Source organism: Acinonyx jubatus, chromosome A2 (assembly GCF_027475565.1).
Source record: "Acinonyx jubatus isolate Ajub_Pintada_27869175 chromosome A2, VMU_Ajub_asm_v1.0, whole genome shotgun sequence".
NCBI classification, from domain to species: Eukaryota; Metazoa; Chordata; class Mammalia; order Carnivora; family Felidae; genus Acinonyx; species Acinonyx jubatus.
Window position 1 is genome coordinate 158,049,222 of NC_069383.1, and position 11,302 is coordinate 158,060,523.

Sequence of the window (11,302 nt, forward strand, 5' to 3'; positions counted from 1 at the left end):
AGAGAGAGCACAAGTGGGGGAGAGGCAGAGAGAGAAGGAGACACAGAATCTGAAGCAGGCTCCAGAGTCTGACGGGGGGCCTGAACCCACAAACCACGAGATCGTGACCTGAGCCAAAGTGGGACGCTCAACTGACTGAGCCACCCAGGCACAGAAGGCTTTTTAAAGCTCCACTGGCATCCAGTAAGTGACATTTTAGGGATTCCTGTATTTTGCCCCCATTTTCTGTTTTGTGGTTACTGTTATTATTGCCATCCTAATGGGGTAGGAGGAAGTGATATATCATTGTGGGTCCCCAGTCCTTCTGACCTGCCCAGCAGACAAAGCCACCATGGTCCTGCGGCACTGACGGTTGGGGGAGTGCGTGGGACAGCAAGTGTCAGGGGTTGTGGTCAGGATGCTGACAGCCCCTGTCATAAGCTGTGACCTTGAGCAAGCCCCTTCCCCTGGTTGCGCCTTGATGGCCTCAGCTGTAGAATGGGATGGTAACCCAAACCTCAAAGGGCGGCCATGGGGTTCCGCTAACACAGTGTGGATGCAGCACCTGACGAGCACAGAGCCAGAACGGGTAGTAGCAGTCGCTGTGTCTGTTTCATTAGGACTCAGCTCTGAGGATCTCGCCTCCAACTTCCCAGGCAGAAATACACATTTCCTCTGTGTTGCCACCGATCTGGTCGATACATCACATTTCGTCCTCGCAGCCCTAGCTGGTAAGGCAGAAAAATTCATGTTGTTGACATCTCAGTCAAAACACAACTTGGCTTCCTCTTTTGCCCCTTTATTCTGTGGTGGAACCTTGCCCCACCCCCTGGCTGAGAATTCTGCCCGGGACTCAGGCTCAGGTCGGTGGCATAGTCACATCTCTGAACTTGGCTCAACGTTGGATGGGAGCCCTCTCCAGGCTGGAGGCCTCGGTTGCGGGGTGGGGGGAAAGGGTCTGGTCTCTCTGCTGTCGACTCTTCTGTCTGCCTCGCCCCTTCTCACTAGCCTTTGGATCCCTCCTGCCCGGGTGGGGACATGGCAGCTGGTGGCTTCGCCCTCTTTGGATGACCCAGCAGTGCGTTAACTTTAATCCACTCCTGGTGGATTGGTGGGTATGTGTTTGGGAGGAGGTGCTCTGAGGCTTTCTTTCCTAGACACCCTTTCACTGGAGTGGGGACATCTTTGGTCTGGTTGTGGCCCTTCCCTCATCCCCACCCAGTGGGCCTCCGTGCCGACCCCCAATAAGTAGACACCCTAAATCCACCATCAAAGCTGCCTGGCTTTCGCCCCTGTGTTTCCGGGGAGTCTGATCCCAGCCCCAGTGGCTCGATTTTGCTTTCAGTTTCCTTCTTTCTCTCTCTCTTTCTTTCTTTCTCTCTCTCTCTTTCTTTCTTTTTTATGTTTATTTATTTTTTATTTTTTTTTAATGTTTATTTATTTTTGAGACAGAGAAAGACAGAGCATGAACAGGTGAGGGGCAGAGAGAGAGGGAGACACAAAATCTGAAACAGGCTCCAGGCTCTGAGCTGTCAGCACAGAGCCCGACACGGGGCTCGAACTCACGGACCGCGAGATCATGACCTGAGCTGAAGTCGGACGCTTAACCAAGTGAGCTCCCCAGGCGCCCCCATCTCTCTCTCTCTTTTAATGTTTATTAGTTTTATTTATTTTTGAGAGAGAGAGAGAGAGCGAGCAGGGGAGGGGCAGAGAGAGAAAGGGAGAGAAAGAATCCTAAGCAGGGTCTGTGCTCTCAGCACAGAGCCCCATGTGGGGCTCGATCCCACGATGCTGGGATCATGACCTGAGCCAAAATCAAGAGTTGGAGGTTCAAATGACTGAGTCACCCAGGCGCCCCTGTCTCTCTTTTCAGAAAGGCTTATTATAGAGAATTTCAAACACAGGCAATCATGGGTTCAACTGTCTCTCCTTCCTGCAAGGAAAAAGAAAAAAAAAGCACTAATCCTCAGTATCTGGGAATGATTAAGATGAGGTTGGGGTGGGGGGGTGGCGGAACGAACTCAACATGATTGGCATCCTTATAAAAGGGGGGAATCTAAGGCGCCTGGGTGGCTCAGTCGGTTAAGCGTCCGACTTCGGCTCAGGTCGTGAACTCACAGTTCATGGGTTCGAGCCCCACACTGGGCTCTCTGATGTCAGCACTGAGCTTCGGATCCACCCTCCCCTGCTTGTGCACATTAGGTAAACATTAAAAAAACGGGGGGGGGGGATGGTACCCAGGGGCACCTGAGTGTCTCAGTTAAGTGTCTGACTCTTGACTTTGGCTCAAGTCGTGATCTCACGGTTCATGAATTCGAGCCCCACATTGGGGTCCACGCTGACAGTGCAAAGCCTGCTTGGGATTCTCTCTCCCTCTCTCTCTGTCCCCCCCCCCCCATATAAATACATAAACAAAATAAATAAACTAAAAAGGAGAAACCTGGACACATACACAGAGACATTGCCATTCGAAGATGAGGGCAGACCTTGGAATGACTACCAGCCATGTAACGTCAAGGTTTGCCAGCAGATGCCCAGAAGCCAGGGGAAGGAAGAGGTTGGGACAGACTCTCCCTCACAGCCTCAGAAGGAATTAACCCTGCCGGCACCTTGATCTTAAATTCCTAGCTTCTAGAACCATGAGACAGTACATTTCTGTTGTTTCACCTCCCCCAGGCTGTGGTACTTGGTTAAGACAGTGCTGGAAAACTAATGTGTACATATTCATACTGCCTCCTGATTATTGGAAAGCGCGTTTTAGTTACCGGATTTTCTGTGGGTTTTTTTTTTCCCCTTTTTTTAATGTTTAGTTTCGAGAGAGAGACAGAGACAGAGCACAAGCAGGGAAGGGGCAGAGAGAGCGAGAGGGAGACACAGAATCCGAAACAGGCTCCAGGCTCTGAGCTGTCAGCACAGAGCCCAGGCGCCCCAATCAGGTCGTTTTCCTAATGCCTTTTTCCATCCTTGGTCTGGCTGGGGTCTCCGGTGCGGCAGGACAGGTTCTGACCCTTCTTTTCACAGTCTATGTGGGCAGAGGTTGGCCTTGCTGTTGCCTGACCGCTGTAAGGTAGATAACTCCACGGCCTTACTTGTAGCTAGAAAGATCTAGAGTAGTCTGGGCACCGTCAGAACAGCTGGGTCTTACTCGAAGCCTCGTGTCCCCGCGTGGCCGGCCAGACGCGCAGGGAGAGGTAGGTTAACAGTTTGGCTTTGGCCCAAGCAATGTTTTCCCACCCGCCCTCTGCACCCCTTCTTAACTACTGGCTCCAAGTGGCTTTTTTACTTAGTCAAATCTGGTGCTTTAAGGGATCAAAGTTTGTATCCGCAGAGGATTTTCAAAGAATGTGTTATGAGCTCTGAAGGCACTCCCTAGAGAGGCATTCCAGAGATGTTTTTGGCCAGGGGCAGCCCAGCCCATGGGTGGTCACCGCGGCCACCTGGCCTGGCCGGGCCTACATCCACAGGTGGCAGTTTTGGAGAACTTTAAAGAGATTGACCACATCGCAGTCTGTGTTAGGACTGTTTTTAAAGATTAACTGGGGGAGCAAACAGCAGACTCAAGAGTTAGGATACCGGTTTGGGGGGGCGCCTGGGTGGCTCTGTCGGTTAACTGTCCAACTCAGGTCATGATCTCACCGTTCGTGGGCTCAAGCCCTGCGATGGGCTCTGTGTTGACAGCTTGGAGCCCGGAGGCTGCTTCAGATTCTGTCTCTCTTTCTCTGCCCCTTACCCACTTGCGCACTCTCTCATGACAATAAGTAAATATTAAAAAAGGGAGGGGGTGCCTGGATGGCTCAGTTGGCTAAGTGTTTGACTCCTGGTTACTGCTCAGGTCATGATGTCGTGGTTTGTGGGTTCGAGCCCCGCACTGGGCTGTACGCGGAGTGTGGAGCCTGCTTCAGATTCTCTCTCTCTGCCCCTCCCTGCTCGTGCTTTCTCTCTCAAAATAAGGAAATAAAACTTAAAAAAAAATTTTTTTTTTAAATAGAAGAGAAAAAAGCATTAGGATACTGGTTTGGTGTTTTTAAAAAAACGTGTTTATTCACTCGTTTATAGACCACATGGAGTCAGACTCTGCTTAGGGGAAATCATTATGACGACAGCTCAGGTCTCCACTTCCCATTTTTAGATCCGGTTTTTAGACTCAAACCCACTGCTTGGCATGAAGGACCATGACCAATGGCACCACAAACCCCATCAGGGATGTGAATTCTTGGTGCCAGTGCTCGGGAATGGGGACGCACCAGGAGCAGGCTCCTAATGACAGCAGTGCCCCTGGTTCCTCGAGTCTGAGTTGCCCTGGGAAAGCTGACTGTGTCACAGCTATCGACAGCCCTGAGGTTGTCCCCAGGAGAGATACCCAGCAGCGCCTAGCACTCCGGAAAGAGCTTGACTTGCCACGTGGAGTTATTTACAAAATGACAATGTGCTGTTCTGTTTCTCTCCTTTGATTAAAAAATAAAATTGATCTTAAAAATCAAAGAGAAAATGGGGGCCAAAGTTCAGTCGGGCTGTCTGCCAAGTCGCCTCTTCCTGGTAGTGACACCGCTCAGCCACTCTGTGTGGCCTTCAGCTTCCTACTGGGATGGGGGGGTTGGGGCGGTGCGGCTCTGCCCTCACGGGGTGGGCACAAGACTCGCAGGCCCGCTGGCGGCTTGGCCCGGCTCAGAGCAGGCGCCCGCGTGGAGCGGTCCAGGGAGAGGGCGGCCGATGGGCCCTGAGGTGCACAGGGTCACGGCTCAGGGGAAGTCCCGGTAGGGCAGGCGGAAGGGGTAGAGGGGCGTGTAGCGGGAGTCATGCCAGAGCAGCTTCTCCTCCAGGAAGGCGACCGTCTGCAGGGTCAGGACCAGGGTCTGGTGTTTGAGCATGCTGTGCACGTTCAGGCCTAGGGGGCGGGGGGAGAGGTGCAGTCGAGGCTGGGCTGCCCTGCTGCACCCGGGGCCCCTTTCCCTCCCGTATTCCCCTACTATAGAGGCACCATGGTCTGGCGTGGGGTCACGAATCTTGCAGTCTAGCTGCTCACTGATGGCAAGACCCCAGGCACGGGACTGTCCTCAGCCCAACTTGTCATCGAGAGCCTCCTGCGTGCCTGGCCCTGCCCTGCGCTCGGGCTGTGATTCCCACCTCGTGCTGGGAGGCACTGACCATAACCACAGCAGATGTGTAAACAATGTACTGCGGGAGGCCTGTGCGCCTGTGGTTAGTCGGGAGGTGGAGGGGGTGGGGGGGGGGATGGCCAGGGCAGGGAGAGAATGGGGCAAGTCGTGCGGGATCCTGTGGGCCTCGGGAAGAACTTGGGCTTTGACCCAGAGGGAGGTGGAACCGGAGAGGGCTGGGGGCAGAGGCGGGAGGAGCTGGACTCAGGTTGCACGGGCGCCCTCTGGTGGCCGCAGGGGAGAACAGAGTGCGGAACGGAGCAGTAACCCGGGACCAGGGCAGAGGTGACCCGGCCGGTCCAGGAGGGAGATGGGGGTGCTGGGTGGAAAGAAGTGGTCGAATTCTGGATATGCTTACACTCAGAGCTGACAGGGGGAGGTAGCAGGGACGGGAGCAGAGGGTGACGGCATGCTCTGTGGCCTGAGCCACGGGAAGGAAGGAGTTCTCGTGCCAACGTGCCTATGAGACCCCCACCCCCGACCGCGGAAGCAGCTGTCGGGGAGGCAGCCAGACCTCAATCAGGACACCAAGAGAGAGCTCTCGGGGCCGAGTCAAGGTAGTGATGGGTGGGATGGATCCCACCTCGCAGCCTCTCTAAGGAGCCAGATGAGCAGAGCCGGCAGCCCTCACGCTTACTCTGTGCCGAGCACTGAGGCCCGAGCCGGGACAGACGCAACCTCAGAGCCTTTCCTTAAGGATGCCATTTTCCCGACGCTCCGTTTGGGCAAGCTGAGGGCTGGCTGGGGGAGGGTGGCCACTGCCCAAGGCCACTCAGCTGCTGAGTGAGTGGCAGGTATAGAACTTGAACTGGCCCATGGACTCTTGGGGGCCTAGGGTGAAGAACCAGGGCCCTCTGCTCACCGACGGCCGGGATCAGGTTGAAGGTCTTGAGCCTGGAGGTGGCGGCCACGGCGTTCTGAGGCATGTCCTCGTGTGCTCTGAAACGGAGGCCAGAAGGTGAGCGCGGCAGAGGACAGCACCCAGCACCCCCACCCCCGCTCTCCCCGCACCCTCACACGTCCACCAGGAGCACGGAGTCCCCCCAGTGGCGGTAGCGGGCCAGCTCCGTCAGGTACTGGGGGTCCGAGGTGGGCAGCTCCAGGGAGTCCACGATGTGCAGGTAATCCTGTTAGGAAGAAAGGACAGTCTGAGCCCCCCACGGCTCGGCCCCCACAGCCCACACCCTAGGCCCCCCGCGGCCCCTGGCAGGATCCGGCCTGTACCTGGGCCAGCTTGACAGTCAGAGCCACCTTGAGGCCCTGCACCCGCACTTTCATGGGCAGCATGTAGTAGTAGCTCGTGGGGCCCCGGGGGCCGTGGGCAATGCCTCCTGCAGAGACAGAGGTGTGCGAACAGGTGAGGACCCCCGCTGGGCTTGGGGGCAGAAATCGGTCACGGTGGCTGGTGTAGGGAGGCTGCCCGCAGGCAAACGGAACCGGCAAAGAGGACAGGGCCTTGGGTAGAGATGGGAGGGGATGTTGGATCGAGGATCACCTGGGACAGGTGACTGTGCCTCACTGGGCCTCGATTTCCTCAGCTGTCAAACCCTGAATGAGGATCCTCTTCTGGGCCCTGGGAGTGCGGCAGGGAACAAGATGGACAGGAGCCCTGCCCTCATGTCATTCATATTCAGACACAGGCTCAACGGCAGAGGGAATCGGGGCTCTCTTTTCGGAGCGGCACAAGGAGTTGCTGGGGGTCAGGGGCCCAAAGGAGGTCAGGGAGGGCTTCCTGGGGGAGGCACAGCCCAAACACATCATAAGGATGAGAGGCATTGGCCACGGGAGGTGAGAGAGGACACGGAATCAGCTGTGTCTGGTCAGAGAGGATGTGGAGGGACAAGGGGGGGTCTGCAGGCACCTGTGCCTGGAATGCCAAGGTAGGGAGCTCAGACTTCCCACAAAGGCTATAGGGACTGGGAGGTTTGGGAAGAGCACCCTGGGTGCTGTGTGAAGTGTGGGCCACGAGAAGTGAGACGGGAGTTAGGGCCAAGAGGGGCTGTGGCCATAGTCTGATGAGAGACGCTAAGGCCAGAGCTGGGGAGGGCTGGGAAGGTGGACTCTCAGGTCTCTGATCCGCACATGGGCAGTGAGGTCCGTGGGCCTGAGTCCTGCTGCCCCTGCCCAGGTAGAAGGAATGGGACTGATGAGATATCACCCCAGATGTGTGCACAGAATCACCCAGGGCCCCTCCCCTCCCTGCCCCGCTCACCTCCTCGCCAGATCGGGGAGCGGATGCTGCCATGCCTAGAACGCCCACTGCCCTTCTGTGGCCAGGGCTTCCGGCCCCCACCCTTCACCTCGGCCCTAGTCTTGGTCTTGGCGTAGCTCTGCGGGCACAAAGGGAGGAGAGGGTCAGGTTCCCGAGGCAGACACTGTTGTGGCTTAGAGCACCAGGCCTGGGAATACAGCAGCGAGCCGGGCAGACTGGGGCTGCCGCTGGGGAGTCCGGCAGGAGGCACAGAGATTAGGGGGCCGGGACAAGCACACAGCACTTCGGGAGGGAGTGAAGGATAAAGAAATCAAGAGTTCCCTCATCCACTCCAGAATGTCAGCAGCCTCTCTGCTGCCTGGCACACAGCAGGCGCTCAGTAGTTTTTGAATGATTTCAATGTGGTGGCAACTGAAAGGAAGGTGTGGCATAGGGAAAGGTGTGTGCAGAGGCTCGAGAAAATCGGGGAGAGGTATGGGGTGAGGGATTTCCAATGCCAGGCTGAAGACCTCATTTCTAGGACCAGGGTGGACCAGGGAGGAGGACTCCCTAGATTTCTGAGATAAGCAGAAGGGAAACAAAGAGATCTGATTGATAACGGCTTCTTCAATGCACTTGGCAAAAACTCCAAACTATTCACCATCGCTCCTGCTGACCTCTGTGACCACACGAGGCTCCCTTCTGTCCCTGCCGCAGGACTTTTGCATGTGCCGCTCCCGTTAGCGCCACTGCCCCCCTTTACCTAGTTAGCACCTACTACGCACCCGAGGTTAAATGTCTCTTCCTCTGGGACGTCTTCCCTAATCATGTATTTACAGGCATGACTACTCGACTCAAGTTCACCTCTCCAACTAGACTACGAGTTTCGCGAGGATAGAGATCGTGCCTGTCTTGTCCACCAGCACAGTGTCTCATCTAATGCACAGTGGGTGTTCAGAAAACACCTGGCAAGTAACCCATCAGTGAATGGTTCAGGAGAGAAGAGAAGGCCTGAGCCTGGCAGTCCAGGAGCTTCCCTCGGCCTCCCTCCCCCAGCCTCACCCCCCCCCCCCCCCCAAAGGCACTCACAATTCTCTTGAAGTTCTTCTGCCAGATGGCAACCTGGTGCAAGATATCCATCCTGTGGAGAACGAACAGGATGTGAAAGGCCCCCTTCCAACTGAAGTCCTCGCCACCTCACGAGATGCAAACAGGGGCTCCTCCCTTCAGTGCCAGGGCCCTGTGTGATCCGCCCCCCGCCCCCTCGGCCCCATCTCGCACCACCTCCCGGCCCGCTCCATTCTGTGAGATGGGGTCCAGCCTCCACGCCTTTGCGCTCACTGTTCCCTCTGCCTGAAATGCTCTTCCCCTGGCTGGTCCCTTCTCGGCCCCAAACAACATCTCCGAGAGGAGCCTCCTTGCTAGGAAGAGGGCCACCTCTTCCTGCTTCTCCCAGTACCTTACTCTCTTCCTAGGCTTCCAACTTACTCATTGCCACCCTCTTTATGGGCTGCTTTGCCTCTCTAGCCCTGTGACCCCATTCAGTAGACACTGGTCACAGGCGTGGTCATCGAACGCCTGAAGTGTGGCCAGTGCCACGTGTTGCAATGACAATATTGTAGACGCAGCAGGTTAAAGAAAATAAATCCTTGTTTCTTCCTTTTTTTTTTTAAACGTGGATACTAGCAAAATTTAAGTTACACGTGTGATTGACGTTACGTGGCTACATCGGACACGACTGCCAGGGTAGTCTGCCAGGGGTTGGCAAATTATGGCTGGTAGGCCAAATCTGGCCTGCTGCCTGTTCCTGTCAATATGTTTTACTGGAGCACAACTCCGCTTTTGCTTACAAACTGTCTGTGGCTGCTGTTGTGCTCCACCACAGAGATGAGTAGTTGCCATGGGGACGTTATAGCCTGCAAAGCCTAAAATATTTTCCTATCTGGCCCTTCACGGGAGAAGTTTGCTGACCCCTGCTCTAGACTGTAAACAACATTGGCAACCTTGGCGCTCATTCACTGCTGTATTCCCAACACCTAGAATGGAATCTGGCACATAGCAGATGCTTCCTAAGTATTTATAGAATAAGCAAAATATGTTGTTTTTAATTTCTTTAAGTTTATTTATTTTGAGAGAGCACATGGGGGGGGAGGGGCGGGGGGAGAGGGAGAGGGAGAGAGTGAGTATCCCAAGCAGGCTCTGCCCTCTCAGCGCAGAGCCCAGCTCAGGGCTCAAACTCACGAACCACGGGATCATGACCTGAGCGGAGATCAAGAGTTGGATGCTTCACCAACTGAGCCACCCAAGTGCCCCATGTTGTTTTAAATTTAATTTTGTCACCCTCTACTAGATTGAGACTTTGAGACTCTGGAAAAGTAGGGGGCAAACCATACCAATACCAGTAATAGTAATAAATAAACAGCACTTATCATGTGGCAGATATGATGCACTTCAGAGGTATCATATGCTTTAGCAAGCCATAACCCAGCCCAAGGAGTCGGTCCACACACGGTTGAGATCCTGGCTCTAAACCTTACAAGCTGTGTGACGCCAAGCAAATTTCTTAACCTGTCTGTGTTCTCAGTTTTCTTATCTACAAAGCAGGAATAACTGAACCCAGGGTTGCTATGATGGTCTGCTTAACCAAACTGCAAATAGGCTATTCCAGGCACATAGAAAGGGCTTAACCATCGTCCTGCTCATTTTTACAAAACTCAATTAACAGCAACGATAATCAACGTATCTATAGAACTTCTGCTGTGCCAGAATTAACTCGCTTCATCATCACAGCAAACTCTTGAGGTTTCACAGAATGGGGACACTGAAGCATAAGAGGGGAAGGCAGGATTTGAACTCAGTCACTTAACTCCTCGGAGATGTTATCTCTTAGATCTCAACCTCACACAACTCTGTAGCTGGGAAAATCATCATATCCCCCTTTGGCAGCTGGAAAAACCGAGGCTCGAGCCCAGATCATCCTGATTCCTAAAGCCCCGCGTCTCATCCCTCTGGCACTCAGTTCACCATTTCACTCTCACTCACCTGGGCGCCGTGGAGAAAACGTCGGGGTGCAGTTCGGCCAGACCCACACGCTCCTGCTGGTAGCCCCGCAGGGACTCCACCCAGGCCTGCACCGGACGCCGGGTCGCGGGGAGCGGGAGCTCGCACCTGCGCAGCACAGGCGTCTGGGGACCTGAAGCGATTGGGAGGTCAAGGGTCAGGACCGAGCGTCAGGGCTCCCGGTCGCCGCCCCTCCTAGGGCGACCCTGACAACCTCACCCGCGCTAACTACTGCCTCTGGCTTCGCCACCGGGTGCACTGCCTCTTCCGCCAGCGCGTTCAGGCCCTGTAAACCGTGCACGAGAGTGAAGGACGACGCCCGGAACCTCCAACCTTTGTCCTCCCATCCCGTCCCCAGTCTCGGGCCTCACCCGGCAGCCGGTGGGCCGAAGCCAGGCCCGCGCCCCGGCCCGCACTAGCTGCAGCATTGTCCCGCAGCTCCCCACGCGGAGAGGTCACGGCTCCTCTGGGTGTGCGCGACGCCCGGTGATGACATCACTCCCGCGACACCGCCCACCTCGCTCGGCTCGGCGCTGGAAAGCTGAGTGTGCAAGAGCGAAGACGGCGGGGCCTGGCCCGGCGTGCCTCCATCTCCGCCCCAAGACTAATCCCCAGGCCCCAACTTTCACGCCTGGCCTAAAGGACCCTCTGCGACCCCTGGAAACGCGACTTGCAGCAAATAGCCGCGCCCCCTGCACACGCCCAGCTTTTCCTTGGGGTCCCGCCCCCTAAGAGCAGGAATCCAGCCAATGAGACCTCCGCGCCGAAAGGCACCCTCCTCGTTCAGCCAATGAACGTTAAGCCTGGCAAAGTGGTCCCGCCTATGGCTGGGCGGTTCTGGGGCAGGCTTTAAGAGAACATGACCAATAACCGTTACCCTTTTGGTGCCGGTCACGCCCCCCATGCCCCTTCGCGT

General features: G+C 55.7%; 1 protein-coding gene and 1 long non-coding RNA gene across 3 annotated transcripts; one reads left to right on the forward strand and one right to left on the reverse strand.

Moving 5' to 3' along the window:
• Window positions 1–62: 62 nt before the first annotated feature.
• Window positions 63–4,468, forward strand: LOC106989309 (uncharacterized). Of its 2 annotated transcripts, XR_001432507.3 has the most exons (4): window positions 63–183; window positions 600–710; window positions 2,510–3,170; window positions 4,109–4,468. It is a non-coding gene; the product is annotated as an uncharacterized LOC106989309 (long non-coding RNA). The 2 variants fall into 2 exon arrangements; XR_003417387.2 differs by lacking the exon at window positions 2,510–3,170.
• Window positions 3,994–11,093, reverse strand: MRPL4 (mitochondrial ribosomal protein L4). Its single transcript, XM_027050439.2, has 9 exons — window positions 10,758–11,093; window positions 10,606–10,672; window positions 10,369–10,519; window positions 8,416–8,467; window positions 7,348–7,465; window positions 6,360–6,466; window positions 6,153–6,262; window positions 5,998–6,074; window positions 3,994–4,864 (listed from the first exon to the last, which is right to left on the reverse strand). The coding sequence occupies exons 1-9, from the start codon at window positions 10,812–10,814 to the stop codon at window positions 4,719–4,721; spliced, it is 885 nt and encodes a 294-aa protein (XP_026906240.1). The 5' UTR covers window positions 10,815–11,093; the 3' UTR covers window positions 3,994–4,718.
• Between the last annotated feature and the right edge of the window lie 209 nt (window positions 11,094–11,302).

What these genes read in the sequence shown, in the direction of transcription:
- MRPL4 (XM_027050439.2), bottom strand. Translation starts at nt 10,814, where the DNA reads ATGCTGCAGCTAGTGCGGGCCGGGGCGCGGGCCTGGCTTCGGCCCACC. An exon ending in TTCGGCCCACCGGCTGCCGG is followed by an intron (nt 10,673 to 10,757) that starts GTGAGGCCCGAG and finishes CACGGTTTACAG; the next exon opens with GGCCTGAACGCGCTGGCGGA. An exon ending in GTTTTCTCCACGGCGCCCAG is followed by an intron (nt 8,468 to 10,368) that starts GTGAGTGAGAGT and finishes CGTTCTCCACAG; the next exon opens with GATGGATATCTTGCACCAGG.